The sequence below is a fragment of the Sorex araneus genome, chromosome 1 (assembly GCF_027595985.1).
Source record: "Sorex araneus isolate mSorAra2 chromosome 1, mSorAra2.pri, whole genome shotgun sequence".
NCBI classification, from domain to species: domain Eukaryota; kingdom Metazoa; phylum Chordata; class Mammalia; order Eulipotyphla; family Soricidae; genus Sorex; species Sorex araneus.
The window spans coordinates 56,493,295-56,512,365 of NC_073302.1; the positions used below are offsets into that span (position 1 = coordinate 56,493,295).

The 19,071-nt window shown below is 37.5% G+C and overlaps 1 protein-coding gene across 1 annotated transcript in view; it reads left to right on the top strand.

The window, feature by feature from the left end:
• The window catches only part of BNC2 (basonuclin 2), a 477,043-nt gene extending 458,250 nt beyond the window's left edge, over positions 1–18,793 (top strand). Inside the window, exons 6-7 of the mRNA XM_055144211.1 lie at positions 102–2,071; positions 17,974–18,793. Coding sequence (XP_055000186.1) covers positions 102–2,071; positions 17,974–18,634 — 2,631 coding nt within the window. The 3' untranslated portion in view covers positions 18,635–18,793. The remainder of the gene's footprint in view (positions 1–101; positions 2,072–17,973) is intronic.
• The last annotated feature ends 278 nt before the right edge of the window (positions 18,794–19,071 follow it).

The window sequence follows — 19,071 nt, forward strand, 5'->3', positions numbered from 1 at the left end:
GTTTCATGAACAGACAGAGCACCTTCAATGGCATTGAATAATTATGCACAATCAATAAGTTCTTGTGTTTGTCTTTGTTGTTTCTTTGATGTGGCCTCTAGGATGCTGCCGGCAAGGTGCTGGACCGCTGGGCCATCATGTCTCGAGAAGAGGAAATCATCACCCTTCAGCAGTTTCTACGGTTTGGAGAAACCAAATCCATCGTGGAGCTGATGGCAATTCAGGAGAAAGAAGGGCAGGCTGTAGCTGTACCATCTTCAAAGACAGACTCAGACATAAGGACTTTCATAGAGAGCAATAATCGCACCAGGAGTCCCAGCCTTCTTGCTCACCTAGAGAACAGCAACCCTTCCAGCATCCATCACTTCGAAAACATCCCGAACAGCCTTGCATTTCTGCTTCCATTCCAGTACATAAACCCAGTCTCAGCCCCACTGCTAGGATTGCCTCCCAACGGGCTACTCTTAGAACAACCAGGACTGAGACTGCGGGAACCTAGCCTTTCAACCCAGAATGAATATAATGAGAGCAGTGAATCTGAAGTCTCTCCCACACCTTATAAGAATGATCAGACACCCAATAGAAATGCCCTGACCAGCATTACTAATGTGGAGCCCAAAACCGAGCCAACCTGTGTGTCCCCCATTCAGAATTCTGCCCCAGTTAGTGATCTGACCAAAACTGAACACCCAAAAAGTTCATTCCGGATTCATCGAATGAGAAGGATGGGATCAGCCTCCAGGAAAGGAAGAGTGTTCTGTAATGCATGTGGGAAGACATTCTATGACAAAGGTACTCTCAAAATTCATTATAACGCTGTTCACCTGAAGATAAAACATCGTTGCACCATTGAAGGCTGCAACATGGTATTTAGCTCCCTCCGAAGCCGTAACCGCCACAGTGCAAATCCTAACCCTCGTCTTCACATGCCTATGCTAAGGAACAACAGAGACAAAGATTTGATTCGGGCCACATCAGGAGCTGCCACCCCAGTCATAGCAAGTACAAAATCAAATCTCACACTCACGAGCCCCGGCAGGCCCCCAATGGGTTTTACCACTCCTCCACTAGACCCTGTCTTACAGAATCCTCTCCCTAGTCAGCTGGTATTCTCTGGGCTAAAGACTGTCCAACCAGTTCCTCCATTTTATAGAAGTTTACTCACTCCAGGGGAAATGGTGAGTCCTCCAACCTCTCTCCCAACCAGTCCCATCATTCCAACCAGTGGTGCCATAGAACAGCATCCCCCACCACCCTCTGAGCCAGCAGCACCAGTAGTGATGATGGCTACTCATGAGCCCAGTGCTGACCTGGCACCTAAGAAGAAACCCCGAAAGTCCAGCATGCCTGTGAAGATAGAGAAGGAAATTATTGACACTGCTGATGAGTTTGATGATGAAGATGATGATCCCAACGATGGTGGAGCTGTGGTCAACGACATGAGCCATGACAATCATTGCCACTCCCAAGAGGAGATGAGTCCAGGCATGTCTGTGAAAGACTTTTCTAAGCATAGTAGAACTCGGTGTATTTCAAGGACTGAAATAAGAAGGGCTGATAGCATGACTTCTGAGGACCAAGAACCTGAGCGGGATTATGAGAATGAGTCTGAGTCTTCAGAGCCCAAATTAGGTGAGGAGTCCATGGAAGGGGATGAGCACCTCCACAGTGAAGTGAGTGAGAAAGTCCTGATGGGCAGTGAGAGGCCTGATGAGAACCACAGTGATCCCTCTCACCAGGATGTCATCAAAGTAAAGGAAGAATTTACAGATCCAACCTATGACATGTTTTACATGAGCCAGTACGGACTGTACAATGGTGGGGGTGCTGGCATGGCAGCCCTGCATGAAAGTTTCACGTCGTCTCTGAATTACGGCAGCCCTCAGAAGTTCTCCCCAGAAGGTGACCTGTGTTCTAGCCCGGACCCCAAAATCTGTTATGTGTGCAAGAAGAGTTTCAAAAGCTCCTACAGTGTGAAGCTTCACTACAGGAATGTTCACTTAAAAGAGATGCACGTGTGCACGGTGGCTGGCTGCAATGCTGCCTTTCCCTCTCGTCGAAGCAGAGACAGGTCAGTAAATCTCCATTGGCTGCTCCTGCTGGGGGGTATAGAGGGTGCCAGTTTCATGTTTGACTTAACATTAAAAAGTCTAATGTTGATGTTTTAGATGCACTCTAAAGATTGTGCACAGTGACCACATGGTAACCAAGCTGCCATGCTTGTGAAGGATTGTTGCAGTTGATGCTTGTTATGATTAAGCATGCAGAATCATATGCCATCTTACTCAGTAATGCACGCCATTTTTTCTATGTGCTCCATGTATGTGTATGTGTATGTATGTTTTCCATGCATCTAGGTGTGAATAAGTTAACTATGTACACAGTTCCCTGCTTTCCCATGAACCTTCACTTAGAAGCCGCAGCTTCTGTGATTTATATTTCTGCTTTGCCTTGTGGCTTTTAATTAAATCAATATATTATCTTCATACACACATATTTATCCAATATAGAAACAGAAATTTACGGATGGAAAGAACCATAGGTCCAGGACATCGAGACAGCCTGCATCTCCGTAGGTATAACCAGAAATGTTATTCTTACATGAGTATTTAGTTTGTCCTTAACTTCTTTAAAAGTCATGGAACTATCAGAAGAAAATGGGGGAAAAGTAACTGCTTATGTGGGGAAGTGATGTGGTGGTGTGGTTCTTTTATTTAACTTCACACTGTGCTTAAGCACATCTCTAAAATATAATCTATTGGGAATTGTGTAGAGGGCAAAAGGCATGTGTATAGTTTTAATAACAAAATGTAATGTCCAGTATTCAGATTACATCACACCTTAGCTGTGTAGCTGCTGCTCTGAAATAGTTGGACTTAAATAGGAGCAGCTGGTCTTAAATCTACAGTGTTCTCTTCTATCTTAAAGAAAGTGTAATGTAAATAGAAATGTGTCAAGGTGGTCAGTGGTGGGGTAGCACAGTTATCCTACCCTTGTGAAGATAAGGTTGTGAACAAGTCATTTGCATTACTCACCAGCCTTTTTAAGAATAAAACTTTGTATTATTCTATTAGAAGTGTTGATTTGGTTTTACATTGTCTTTTCAAAATACTGTTGTTAGAGGTGTCAGGGATATGAGATGTGGTAGAATGCCTGCCCTGCAAGAATGTGAAGCCCTGGGTTTAGATCCTCAACACTGAAAAAAATAATTTGCATGTATATGAGAAAATTGTGCTATATAGTAAAGGTCAGTATAGATAAAACAAAATAGATAGAACTAAGAAATTTCCAAATAACCACTACATAACTTACAGGGTTTACAAATTGAGTGGTAACTGTTTATAACCATTCTAGTTCTGGCGCTTAGCATCAAATTACCAAAGTCACATACAATTAAAACTACCATTCAAAAGCAGTGACTTATCTCTGGAATATAACTTGCCATATTTAAAAGAGTATTTAAAAATTTTTAATTTTCTTTTAAACTATACATACAAAAGTCCCAACCATGAAAACATAAAATTTTTGACAAATACAGTTGCCTTATTTATAATTCAAAGCATACTTTGAAGAGAAATATATCCTCTTAAAGATTTCTCTTCCCCTATGTCCATGACTTCTCTTCCATTTATATAGTTCTATAAAAATAGTTTTAATCCCAAAGCTTTATTTAATTCTGAATTATTGTGATGATGATGCCAGATTATGGCATATAGTGCAGCTACACTTTAAATGATAAAATATTACACTATACCCATTTTGTTCATGCTTGTGATATTCATTCTGTTACAATTAAAATAATACACTTGTGATAATGAGGTTAATGCATTGACATTTTTAACAAAAATAAAGGATTCATGAAAACCTGCATAAAATATTTATGGAAATGGAATGTTTGAAGACAAGCCAAAATTTAAGACTATTTGCCTGAATTCCTATTGCAGTTTTAGTTGCTTGGTTGAGAGTATTGCAAGTTTAACTCTGAAATAAATGGCTCTGAGACCAAAAGGCTCCAGCACCCAAAATTTTGTGCTTTCATTTATGTCAGGCTACTAGGAAACACAAGAACTTGTGTTTTTATGTCCCAATGCATAAGGAGTTACTGTTGAAAAGCTGTTGATGAAAAACATGTATTGATAGTGGAAGAATATTCCAGTCTCCATTTTTATTCACAGGATTAGGAGCTTGGCAGGTGACCAGCCGTATAGAAGTTTAGACCGATGTCTAGGAAAAGTAAAATATTCTAGGTGGGAAGAATACTACACATATTCACTCGTGTGTGTTCATACTCACCGGAGATTGAAAACCTCAGAAGACAGGTGGTGCATTTCATTTGGATAAAATATCACATCACACCTAATCCTTTTAATTTGGCAATTTTGTCACGTGATGTATTAAGAAAAGCAAGTTGGAAAAACTACTGTGTAGAGAAATGTTTATATTCTCACTTGAAATTCCAGTTTTTCAAGAATACTCAAATTTTTAATTCCAGTTAAAAACTTAACACAAATACTGATTATTTTAATTTTGACAATTTTTCCCTTAAGTATTCTTGTTGACTCTGTAGCTTGAATTAGTATGTGATAAAGGTTTAGCTACCAGCAAATCAACAGACTCAGTAATGCTTTGGGGTACTAGCCTCTCCTTTATGACTTAGCAGAATGCATACAAACATAAGCGTACTCCTGTTTCAACCTTTTCTTATCATTTCATCAACTAATGCTTCTCAGTAATTTAGTCTCCTTGAATCACATTTCTGATCTTACTTACCTTCCCTTTTCTCCTCATTTTCACTGTAATAGTCACAATAATTCAAAAATTGTGTGTCCCTGCTTCTTTTCCCCAATTCATTGTAAAGCAGACTAGTTTTCATACCTTTCTCTGAACCAGTGGACCTTCCCAAATAAAAATCCTTCTCTGCCTTTCTCTAATCTGTGCCCATGGAGCTATTTCTTTCCTCTCCTCAGATTCTCAATTCATTCATTCTTGCCTCCACAGTGTCTTTCTTGAGCCAAACAAAACATCAGAGAAGATTTTGAGTGGGGACTGAAGTGTAGAAGGCTGCAGAATTTCTAGGATGCCTGTAATAAAACTTATAGAATAACTCTCTTCTGTTTTCAAAAGTAGCCATCTTGTCTTGGCTCTAAACATCACATTGGAGGGACACAAGGATCTTCTTGCTTCTTTCTAGGTAGTTGCTACACTGTATCACTGTCATCCATCCCGATGCTCATTGATTTGTTCCAGCTGGCACCAGTAATGTCTCCATTGTGAGACTTATTGTTACTGTTTTGGCATACTGAATACACCACGGGTAGCTTTGCGGTGTGGGCTGGATACTCTCAGTAGCTTGAGTAGGACAGAGGAATCTAACCCAGGTCAGCTTCGTGCAAGGCAAACATACAACCCACTATATCGCTCCAGCCTAGGGGTATTTTTCTGGTCTTCAAATAGGCATGATAGTAAGATAGAAATAGATTTGTTCTGGCAGTTAGTGAATAGAGATTTCCAGTTCTTTGGTCTTAACAGATTTTAAGATCAGGTTAAAAACTTTTCAGAGAGCAAGAACGTTCTTTGTGCAAAATCACAGCAAAAGAAAGGGGAATAGTGACACTTGGCAAGGTTTATGCAAGCTGACCATAGTGTCAAAGACAACCTTTTTACTTTAGTTGTGAATGAGTGAACATAATCAATTTGATAATGAAAACTATTTCATACTGATGACAAAGAACAAATTAATGTTACATAAAGTCTAACTTATCTGGAAAACAAGGTAACTGAATTTTTTGTTCTAAATTATGGAGTTTTAAATTTATTTCTAAATTATTATGATACCATGGGTGATTTGTAAGGTGAAAAGTGTTTATTGACAGTATTCTATAAACCTGGAGAACTCTAAACATCTTCCCTTCTATTCCATCCCATTTTATATAGTGATTTTTCTGTTACTAAGATATTACTGTGTCAGGGAATAGGAATCTAGCCTTTAGTTTTGAAGAGTGCATTGGTTGTATTCCTAACTAGCTTTGAGTGCACGGTCATCATAAAGAAAGAATTCTTTAGGAAGGCAACATCACAGTCAGTATTGGCTGGGTAATTTCTCATCCTCTGCCTTGAATTTTAATCTCCAGAAGAATAGAATGGCTGAGGCCCACCTGTGTATATAAGGCAAGTCTATTTGTAAACTATATTCTTTGGGGGTTTTTTTTGGAGGGGAGGGAGGGTCACCTCCAGTGGTGCTCAGGACTCACTTCCAGCTCTGCACTCATGGGTCACTCCTGGCAGGGCTTGGGAGACTATGTGAGATGCCAGGTATCGAACCAAGGTCGGACACGTGCAAGGCAAGTGCCCCACCAACTCTATTATCACTTCAGCACCATTCTTTGGTTTTTATTCAGATAAAAATGACCTTTCCTCATGCCTAAAATTACATATTATTTGCTACTGTGTTAAGATTTACTTATATATGTTCTAGTGTTCGGCAGTTTTTAAATTCTTTCAACTAAAATGGGGGGTTTTCTACATAGACATTAGATGATTTGCACAAAAAGAAATATTATGTGTTGTTGATTTTTGTGGGGGTTGAATTTTTCAGCCACACAGACAGTGCTCAGGAACTACCCCTGAAGACCATGGGATTCCCACATTCAAGGAATACACTCCAATTCTTTTGAGGTTTTTTCTGTAGCCCCATGCCTCTCTCTCATTTTTCAATCTTATAAGAATTATATACTCTTTTTCTTTCTCTGAGAATAGTGACCACTAACTGCTAACATTTATCATAAATTTCATCAGAAGGTAAGAATATATGTTTGATCTGTAAGGTGTAGGAAAGGTGATTCAACCCCGTGAATACATTTTAAAACAAAGTATTTATTTAGAATGATTTATAAATACATATGAGGCAACCATTGAATCCAGTGTCAACCTTCTCTTTGATTGCTAGCTAAATCAGTCCAGATTGAAGCATGTAAACTTCTTGATTTGTATGGAGTAAGACATCTGTATTTGGTTTATTAAAACCTGCTGATGTCTCCAGAACTAAATTTGTTCCTCTATAGGCCTCTGGGTAGCTGTAGCTAAAAAAGCAGAGCTGTATAGTTTTTGCTTATCTGATTACCTGACTTCCAGCCCTGTACAGGTGTGCAGGAATAAATTAACATGAACTACCTCTGATGAGCCACTGCATACATTAACAGCAGAGGTGAAGATGTGAAAACATGCTACCTGCCTCCTGTTATCACCTTCTCAGCATAACAACATCCATTTTTTCCATTATTCCCAATGTTTGGAAACTTATAGAGAACTTTTCAAAAGAGAGATTTCCAATAAATATACTTAATTTCACAAGACTATACCACCACAAAATGATTCACTTAGCACCAATTCAAGATAACTATTAGTGCTCCAGTGTAATTAACTGTGAAGTACCATTGTGTAAATCTACTATGCGTATAAAAAGAGAACACTCTCAGTACCAGCCATTTCATTTTTTGTAATTTTTTCTAGTCAAACTGCAGCTTCCCTTATCCAAAATCCTTTAAAAAATGCAGGGATTCCCTGACTTTCAAGCACTAAGAGATCCCCCCCCCCCCCCGCCCCCATGCCATTACTCTGGTTTCACAATGGAGCTAACAGATCAATAGGTCTTTTGTACTTATCTCCATTACTTTCCATCAAAGGCAAACAAACAAAATAAATCCCCCCTCTGAGTAATTGCTAGCTGTGCCCTCCTCGAGCAAAACTTTGGTAGTAAGATAAACTTCAGTGTCATTCCTGTCTCTGGGGTTCTTTTTATGTACTGGGAGAAGAGCAATGAGCAAACCGGTCTCCTTGTATCATGGGGAGAGACTCTGTCAAGCCTAAAGTGTGCCTTGGATCTTCCTAATGACCTCCTGCTGGCCTGGCTGGATGTAAGACAAGCTCATTTAAGCCTCTGCTGACCTTTCACTCTTTCACTACAAACTTCCATCCTCCCCAAAACTGCTTACCAAATCACAGCAACTCCACAGTGGACAAGTGACTTCCTTCTCGTGACGCAAAAAGATTTTTACAAATTTCTATTGGTGGGAATTACGTACTGAACCTCCTACACTTAGATATTGTCTATTGCATAAACATAATGCTTTTATGATTCCTTTACTCTTACCATCTTTAAAAGGAACAAGCTACTGCTCGAAAATTCAAGTAAAAATAATACAGCAGCATGCATGCTCTGAACACAGGCAGTACTTTCACTTGATGGCACAACTTTGAAAGGGGCATCTTCCTAATTTCTACTTCCTTCTGGTTTACTACCATTTTATTATTTATGTGAACCTTTCTCACATATAATTATTTATTTAAAATACTCACTTTTGTAAAGTCTTTTCTTTTTAAAGCCATAGTCTAAGATTTCCCACCACGAAGTGGGTTGTAAGCATGAATGCATTTATTAGCACTTGTATCAATCCTGCCAAAATTTGTTATCTCTTAAGTGAAAGGCTTCTACCAGCCTCTCACTGTAAGTGATCATTTGTTGTTATGCTAAGAGGAACAGAGACATTTTATTCTCTGTGGAAATTTCAAAGTGAGGGTTGGACTGACACATTTTTTTAAAGCCTAAGAAATAATTTAATGTTTTTACCCTAAGACTCTCACAAACTTCAAATAAGTGCATGTGGCACAATATGAAAGGAGTGTGCACTTGCCAAAAATTACAATGTTATAAAAAATGAATTTAGTAACTTTAATTTTTGAGTGCCATGCTAATCTGTCTTCACACAGCAAAGAGAATCAGGCTGAGAAGAATACTTTTTAGGAATGGACAATTTTTCTTCAGTTATTTAACATAAAACTGTACTCTTTAAAATACCTAGATTTTATGCCCTAATATAAGCTGCTTGAATTAAAACAGGAGTTGTAAATTCTTGGTAAAAAGCTGTTATGCCTGAAGTGTTAGTGATCTTAACTCTAGTACTTTATGGAGTTTATTACTTCTTTTATTAACTAGGGGGGAAAATGTTACTCACTTCTAGTTGAATTCTTTATTTTTTTGCTTGCTCTAATTATTTTTACCTTTGAGGCAGGGGTGGAGGTGGAGAGGAAATCTGCCTCAATGTACATACATAAGTGATGCCTCAATTTTGCTGTGGCATATATCAATCTGAATTATGAGTGGCTGTTCCCAAATTATACTAACATTGTAATGTCAATGCATCACAATATATGTATTGTGTATATATATAGTGTGTGTTTATGTATAATATCAAAACTCACATCATTCTTAATTGCCAAAGTAGACATCTTCGTCTCAGAAAGTGATATATGGACTTACTTCATCACATTGATGGGAAATTACATGACTTTGTAAGTTAAAAAGAGACTGATTGGAGCAATGAGAACAACAGCCCTTCAGAAGGAAGCCTCTTGGGCCTGATGGCCAGCTAGCTGAGAGAAGCTGCGCTAACTCTGCTGCCTTTTTAGTCTACTCTGTCACCGAGGGGGCACTGGTGGGTCAGTGCGCTCACTAGTAATTGTGTTTTACAGACTTCTAAAGCAATTGGCTCAGTCAGTCCCAATTCAATAAAAGTGGAGAGCAAGAGAGAGAGCACTTTTGTTCTATTTTTTACTTGAAATTATTTCATTCAGCAGTCTATCTTTTTTATTACCAGGACTTGACATTAGCACTCCAAGCTATATTAGCATCCATTTCAGCAGTTCAGTAATGGTATTAAAAAAACACTTAACTTCAACGGTGAATGGTTGTATGACAGTACCATAAAAAATCCACATTAAAAAAAAACTTATGTATTTGTTCCAGCAAATTATTTTTCACTTGTTTAACCACTTCAAAACTATATTCTTGTGAGGGGTATTCATGAGGTCTTTCTTGTTCTCAAAATCAGCCAATACTGGGCCTCTGTGTATTAGGGAATTGGGAAAAAGGAAAATCCAGTGAGGGGAGGGTAGGTAAAGATGCTATTTACCCTGTAGTTAGATTGCCCTCCATTCATCAGCAGAGATAGAATTGGCAACCTCAGAGCACCCAAGGTGAAATTCTTGGATTCTCATAGAAGGCTGGGATTTGATTTTGAACCCAACACTCTCCAAACTTGGGAGCAAAGCCTAACTACTTTGGCACTGCAGTATGCTCGTAAATGACTACATTAGGTTCTAAATTTTGATTAAACATTCAGTAATTAATCAATGGTAGACACAAAACAGTTGGCAAGGTCCAGAGCTGCAAAATGTTTAAGACATAAAACATTACGAAGTAATTAGAATATGCTCCTTCAAGAGAAGGATTGCCTTCAATAAAGAGGTAAATGATAGCATCCTGTTTATTGTGGACGTAGGCAGCCAGAGCAATATGATAAACTGCTGGAGATACACATATCAGTAATCATCCACATTATTAGTGCCATTAATCATAATTCCAAAAATATGACAGCAGCAGCCAACTTTTTGACCAATTTTGCTTCTGCCTGTTGGCCATTATAACTTCACTAATAGACTGCAGAGCTCCTGTGCGTGGCAGTTTGCATTGAGAATGGAAGGTTAATTATATTTGAGCTGCTGATTTCTTCTCTCCTTGGAAAAGGCTTAGCACTTTGACAATCCCAGGAGCTCACTGTTGTTAAACCAGTAAAAGTACTTTATTGAAATTTTCTTTGTTGGTCAGGAATGAGGAGATATTTCAAATGAGATATAAGCGCCAAGCTGGGATAACCGCTAATGTTTCTTACTCCAAAGTGATCCTTGAACAGCCAGATGAACTTAGTGGTTTCTTTAGATCACTTTGCTCTCTCTTTTCTCTTCTGTGGATGGGTAAAAATTTCAGCACTCAATGGTGATGCCCCAGTAAATCCCACAAGATTAGTGGTAGTCTCAATAGGGGATCCAAGACTAAGAAACTGGAGTTAGTGGTTAATTAAAATTAGGAAAGTAAAAAGAATTTTTCCAAAATCATCTGAATTTTTTGATAATTTAATATTTAGTAGCCTTTCATTACTGTTTGGCTACTTGATTTTTTTTTTTTGTATTTGGGTTCATAGTTTGTATTAACTGGCATGAATTAGATACTGCACACTCCTTTTGTTCATGTGTTTTAAATAGTTTATTTTTAATATAAATTTAATTCCAGATAAAGCCATCACTAAATAATGTTATCTGCAAAATCCTTTCTCTCCCTTGAGGAATTCATATAACCCTAGTGTTAATAGGGTTAAAAGATAATAACCATTTTTAAATGTAAAACACTTAAGTGCTTAGTTTCTGAAACTATTGCTTTTGAAAAAGATCTCAGAACAGTAACTGTTCAATACTGTACAGATTAGAAAACTTCAAGTGGAAGTGGCAGGAAAAAAATAATACCAAAAGAAAAGTACATTCCTATTACTTTGGAGATACGTCTTCTGAGCTCTATATAAAGTCAGACTAAAACAGCTGTTAAGAAACTTGATTGTTAGTTCATCCAGATGAAATCCAAGACTCAAAATTATTGTTGCTCAGCCTTATTTAAATTCTTAAAAGATGCTGGAGATCATGCTTTTGCTTTTGCTTGCCCAACAATAGTAATAACGGAACACCAGCTGAGCTGCCTGATAGGAGAAAAGTTTAAATGCTGTGAAAACATAATCCTATTCACAGTGTTAACAGTCCTCTCACATTACAGTGCAACAGGTACCTATTGAATAATCAGGACTTTTGAGAAATCTCTATGTGTCAGATACAACTCAAAAGTAAAATGTTTAGGGAACGGGGCTGTTGAATAGCAATTCTACACTTAACCTGAGCACCCAGCATACACATTTCCATCTACCAATCTGCTTTCCCAAATGCCATCACTACATTAACATTTTTTATGCGTTCCATAGCAATGACAAATTGTTTTCTAACTGTAGTGCCAGATTTAGTATGCGAAAGACACATTTGCTTCTGCCAACAAACCAATAATTCTCACTAACATCTTCAGAGTTACAACATTTATAAAGTTGCAAAGTGGAGTAAACAAACCATCTGTTTGGCTCTTCCATATATGTCATGCTTTCTTATTAGCATATTACGATTCATTTAGTAAACAAATTTGGTGATTTCGTTCACGTCAAAGTTAGGTCGGAAGCTTGAAGATGATTAACATTCCTGGGACAGGCACATTAATACATTGCTTCCTCGGCAAAGTTAAATGGCTTCTCAGGAGAATCGCCCCTTGTTGACAAGATGAGACTGTCAATTTTGTTTGCCTGCCACATTAGGGGCCATAAGGGGATGGCAGGCTCTGAGAGAGAGAGGAGTCATGTAGGCAGCATAATTCACTGTGAATTGAGAAAAGAAGTCTAATTCTGATAAATGGTCGACCCCAATACATCCTACCTGTTATTACAACAGACGTGCCATATCTGTGCAGTAAATTAACTAAACCCCTAAAGAATTTGGTGGGAGCTTATCTTCAAGTGAATAATTTGAATGTAGAGGGAACTGTCTGCGTGACCAGTATGGATGATTTGTTTTATACTGAATGGAATTGAAGTGACTGAATTTCATGCTCTTAGTTTGTAAGAATTTCTTAGGTTTTGTTTCTTGGACTTATTTTTTCTTACAGGGTTTTTGTTGTTGTTGTTGTTTGTTCTGGGAGGTTTTTTTTGAGCATTGATCACTGAAATTTTATATTGAATTATTTTTTCCTGAAACTAAGGATGACTTTCATAACTTCTGGAGAGAATCTTTAAGTAATAGCCCATTAAACAACTAGTTCTGCAGAAATCTATGCTACCAAAAATGTAAGTGAATTCACAGACTTACAAGCATCCAACCATTAGTAAATGGAATTAAAAATGTTGAAGAATAAGTAAAATAGATAGTATCATAGCAATTCAGATAAGAAAATGAAGAGCAAAGTTTTGTGTGTGTGTATATATATGGATTTAGGTAACAGATTCACACGTCTGTTGAGGGGTATTGTGAACTCAGTATCTACTCAGCATTCTGAATTTTCTTATAACCTACAAATGTAGTTATTCCCACATACTAACATGTATAATAAGCTACATAATTCTACATACATGCATATATATTCATAGCTTCTGCTATATAAACATCACTATGGTTATTGTAGAAAATATGAGATGAAGTAATGGTATAGGTGTCAAGTATGTTTGTGTGTGTTTTAGTGACAGAGATGTTCAGCAAAATAATGAGAGCCTCAATTCCTTTTCACCTGAGGCATTGTAATTTATTATCTTGCATTTTGTTTCAATTACTAAGTTTAGAATGACTCAGCGCTGATTAAGAATTTGTTTTTGGATGGCTTGTAAAACCTACAGCTTGATTCACCATTCTGTTTGCTGCAATTTCTGATTTTCTAATTTGATCATGAGACTTTTTCTTTAAATTAAAAAAAAAGCTTTTCTGTGTCTCAAAACCAATATTAATGAATCAAAGCTTTTATCTAGTATTTTTATTTTCATTTTCTTTTTTCTTTCTGTTTTTGTGGTGCCAGGGATCAGAGACTCAAGATAGCACGCTTGCAAGACGAATACTGTTCTGCTGAGCTGCATCCTGAGGCTCTTTTAAGTTTTGTGTGCTTCATATTATGTAAAATAAAAATAGATAATTTTTAAAATGTGTAAAAGAGATGACAGAAAACAAAAAGGCTTGGTTTCTTTTATCACAGGGCATAGGGGGCACTTACATTTTCTTTTGACTCCAGTGAATTTGGTGCCTTCCTTGGTAAAGCTGCATGAAAATTATTTTTCACTTTTATTGAGATATGAGTAAGATTTTTGTTAAAACTAATAAAACTGGTAGCCCATGTTAGTACAGTTAGACTGCTTGTACTCAGTATTCAAAAGTAAGTTTAGTTTTATGATTTCTTATGTCTAAGTCTTCACAATTTTTCTCATTTACCGGTGATCTCAGATTCTAAAAGTCTTTTGGTGAACTCCATAGTGAGAAAAGGAGTGGAATGGGAGGAAAACAGAGACTGAGAGAAAACATTTGTGACTTCAAGCATAAACAAGTTATAGAACTATTGCATGTTCTAATTCTCAGACATTTCCTTGCAATGTATTATGGGTTAGAGATAACCTTTGCTGTATCCCTATTTTTCTCAAGTATCCTCTCATCTTTTTCCAATCTTGAGAGTATTTTTTATCCTTCTACAGTATGTTTTGGGGAAAATTTGTTTAAGATGCAGGCGTATGACTGATTAAGGCAAATAAATGCCCTTTTAACTATGTGCAAAGTATCTTGATCTTTAGGAAACGTGCTTGCATATGATTTTGTTTTGTTCTTCTGGAAAGTGACCATCTTGATGCAAAAATTTGAATTGCTACTAAATTCTTTAAGACCAGTTCCTTTACACTCTACCTTAAGAACTCATCTCCTCTCTTTCATTCCTTTTTCTTTTTCTTTTTTTGCCATAAGAGGAATTTGCAACCACTTAGCAGTATTGCCTCCTAATCAAAGTAAATACAAATAACTTCCTAATACAGTTTACATTTTTGTTAAAGATTATTTTTCCCTCTTTACTGAAGAGAGATACTCAGAATGCTGTCTATTCTTTTAGTCCTTATTTCTGGAGAACTCAAATTTGGTCATGGATTCCTTATATTTATTATCAATAATTGCATATTGCATCTTCTTTAAGGGATTTTCCAAGTGTACACATTGGTCTTCCACTTTAGGAGTCTCTTCCCTCTACATGTGATTGTCCGTAAGGATGAGTTCTTTTTGGATCTCTTCAATCTTCCTTTCTCCTTTCCTTTTCAGTTTTGCTGATCCAAATAAACTTGTAAATTGCTATTAACCCTAGGTCTATACATCTCCTCACAAGAGCACTATTTTATGACATTAATGGTTTGGATTGACTGATTCTAGGGTCCAACAATAGGTCTTTGTTAAAATCAAGTGCTGCATTTTCTCTATTCTGTGAGTCTCCCTGGAGAATTTTAGTCTTCATTTTTGTTGTTATTTCTTTTGCTTTTCCTCCTTCAGCTCCTACAAATATTTGTTGAGTTCATTAGGGGATCTTCAAATCTACTATTTTGGGTGAGCAGGCAGACTTTCACATTCTGTTCTTATCCCCACTTCAGGTGTTTTGCATATGGCATTTAGAATGATTATTAAACAAAAATGAAATAGATTAAGAAATGAACATAAAATAATCAATTCTCTTGAACTGTGGTTGCATAATGGAAATCGACTACCATGAATGAACCGGTGTACTGAAGTTATGAACAGCAGAGCTAATGCACTGCCATGAGTTCATCTTTATTATTGCATTACACCTGAATCAATTGATAAAGTAGCTTTTTTTTTAGCGAGGAATGGCACTTAATTGAATAAAAGTCAATGTAATTATATTAGCAGAGGCCAACAGTCCTGCTGACAGCGGAAAAGGGACACTGTTGAACAGAGTGCCAGAGCTGGTCTACACATTTCTGCACATCATTTGGTTGACAGATATTGAGGGCTGGTACATCTTCTAATTAGATTACAGATTTCTATTGCTGTAAGTGAGAAATGAAGAGAAACATCTCTTCCTGGTAACATATCAGTGGAGATGTGTAATTTCACAAGTCATCTTAGGAAAGATGTGTCCATCTGGGTGATCAGTTTGTCCTTTTGTCAATGTTAATTTATTCCTTATTCAGTGTCTTGATGTGACTGCTGTGTGTCTGACTGCTGTTTTCTCAGCAGTGAATCTAGGAAGTGGTAACTGCAGATGTGTGAGAAGCAACACAGAGTTCTAGATCACAGTCATCGCAAAATGTGTGCTTGTGAAATTAAGAAGAGGGAGGGTGTTAAAAATAATAAACGGGTAGGATTTTGTGAGCTGTTTATGGTTGGCAGATTGTTTTATCAATAGAGTAAAAGTACATAGTGTAACTCCTTCCACATTCTTGTAATAGGCCTGATGGTGTCATACCCACATGTCAGGGTTAAAACTTTACAGTAGGTATTTCTTGCACTCTTAATTTAACAACTTGCACTTGGGATCATCTGCCATCTGACACCAAAGAAACAGGGAGACCCTGTGTCAGAGCAGGGACCATAGAAAGCAGGGGACAGCTTTTGTTTAGCAGTCACATAACCACACACTGCATGCATCTGTGTAGAACTCATTCGTGGATGATGATGATGTGAATTTGGTTTAACTTGTTTTATGATTTTTGGATTATGCAGCTGATCTGAAAATCATCAAGACAGTTTATGGGATGATCGCTTATTACAGAAAATGATTTTGTGATCAGAACATTTTTAATCCCTATTTTATTGTTAAAGTTTACAAAAAAAACAGATGTCTAGAATGTGAATTTGTTTTCTCTCTCTCTCTCTTTCTCTCTCTCTCTCTCTGTCTCTTATTCTTGCTTTCTTTTGTGATCGATTTAGCAAAAGATTAGAAAGCTGATCTTATTATCACAAGGTAAGCTCAGCCTTTAAGTGCAGTGTGGAGAGGGTTGCTACCCCTCTGCCCCCTGAAACTGAGTGCTATATATTGTCTTGTGCAGAAAGGTGGGGAAGGCTTTCCCACCTTTCTTGTCTCTGAGGCACATACCTCTCAACCATCTCTAGGAAATTCTAGTCAAGCTGGTCACCAAATGGAGTGACTCATTTCCATACTTTTTAATTATACTAAAATGAGGGGATGTTTTTATTCTTATTCTTATTCTAGGTTGTTTCTTTAATCTCAATTACTGCTATAAGATGTATAGCTTCCACCATTATTGAGAAGCTTATAAATATATATATACATATATGCATATTTGTTTTTAGTTTATTTTTTTTAAGAGTAGCCTTCAATTTAGATACTTTCCAAACTTGTGATCCTATACAGGTGGAGAGAGGTATATGCCCAAGGGCACTTTAAAAATGGGGATGTAAATACAAAGGCAATATCTTCAGGTAGACAATAATGTATTAGGTTTTCTATATCACGCCATCCCTATGGATGCTATGGGACAAGTCCCTTTTTTTTCTTTCAACATGCAAGCAAAGTACTCATTGAATAGAATAAAAGTTTTGCTTGTCTAAGAAATATGGACTACAGTTGTTAAAATTTAGGGATTTAGGGATTGTTATTCTTGTGCTTGATTTTTTTTTTTTTGTGCTTAGTGTGGGTGGGCAGAGGGGTGTTATTTGTTGTCTTCTGGGGTTTTATTCTGTTACTTGTGATTTTTTTAAGGGTGGGTGGATATTTTTTAAAAGACTTGTTTTTTCGATTTTTGTTCTAAGGAATTTAAATTTGAAATTGATTGACTTAATGAATTTTCAACTCCAAAGTTCAACAACTTTTGAAAATAAATGTATTTTGCTATTTGGTTTAGCTGAAATATTAAAACATGCTGAGAAAGTGGACTTGGATTTAAAGATAGTCTAGAACTATTTTTCAAATTGTTGAACTAGCAAGCTAATTTTTTTCCTACTTAAAACTTAAAGTATAGAAAAGCAAAAGAAAGATTACATTATTTATTGAAGTTAAACCTAAATTACCTATCTCATTTACTTTTATTTTTGAATGATATTTTTAATCTCTAAAATGTTTGCTATAGAAGAATTAGGCTTTTTTTGTGTTTAATTTTTAAGTAAATATCAGTTTGGTTAGTAGGTAGTTTCCATTCTTTGACCCTGTATACTTTCTAAAATCTCTGCTGAGATTCTCTGCAGCTGATGCTGCTACATTACAAAAACAGAACAATCACTGAGGAAAAACGTGCATGTAGGTCCGCGTTCATCCTACTATTGACGAATTTTACTCTTATAAGAGATAATATAAATGAAAAGCTCCCCTTATTATGTTTCCCCTCCACTATTTAGTCCCAAATCCTGAGAATGTAGGGAAACATTTGCTTTTACAATGATATAATTAGCAATGAATGTGCTTATTTGCTGATGCCTGGTGGAAGCCGAATCAATTTTAAAATGCTCTTCTTTTTCTCACCCTTCCCACTCCCTCTGCACCTCACACCCCCCTCCCCCTTGTTTTCCTAGACACAGTGCCAACATAAATCTGCATCGTAAACTGTTGACCAAAGAACTCGATGACATGGGCCTGGACTCAGCGCAGCCCTCCCTGAGCAAGGACCTCCGGGATGAATTTTTGATGAAGATCTATGGTGCCCAGCACCCCTTAGGGCTCGATGTCCGGGAAGACGCTTCCTCTCCCGCAGGGACTGAAGACTCCCACCTGAATGGGTACGGGAGAGGCATGGCGGAGGACTACATGGTTCTTGACCTGAGCACCACCTCCAGCCTCCAGTCCAGCAGCAGCATCCATTCCTCCAGAGAATCCGACGCCGGCAGTGACGAGGGGATTCTTCTCGATGACATTGACGGGGCGAGTGACAGTGGGGAGTCGGCACACAAGGCCGAAGCCCCCGCCCTCCCAGGCAGCCTCGGGGCTGAAGTTTCAGGATCTCTGATGTTCAACAGCTTGTCTGGGAGCAATGGTGGGATCATGTGCAACATTTGCCACAAAATGTACAGCAACAAGGGGACCTTGAGAGTGCATTACAAAACAGTGCATTTGCGAGAAATGCACAAGTGCAAAGTCCCCGGTTGCAATATGATGTTTTCCTCTGTGCGAAGCCGGAATCGGCACAGTCAGAACCCTAATCTCCACAAAAACATTCCCTTCACTTCAGTAGATTAGTCTCAGAATGGACACTACAGATGCCAGCTCTCACCAGATGGCCTACATATTTGAACTGCCATAGTCAGTGTGTACTTGTGTACTTGAGTGTGTGTGTATGTTTTGTGTGTGTATACACATGTATGCCTCTTTGTCTGCATCTATACACACACAGATTTCCTTTAGATATAAAAAGATAAATCTAGGTGCTTTTGATTTATTTTTTTTCTTTTTCTTTTTAGTTTTGGGGAAGGGTGGGATCTTTAATTTGTGGGTGAAAACAAAGTATCCTTTAAAAAATGCATACACACACATAAAGCGTGCAACTAGCCCAAATTTTGACAATAATTCTTGGTCCTCTCCAAAGAGACAATTTGTTGTACCCATGACTGTTGCCTGCAAAAATAATAATATAATAAAAGGGAAAAAAAGAAAAAAAGAAACAAAAAAGGAACTTC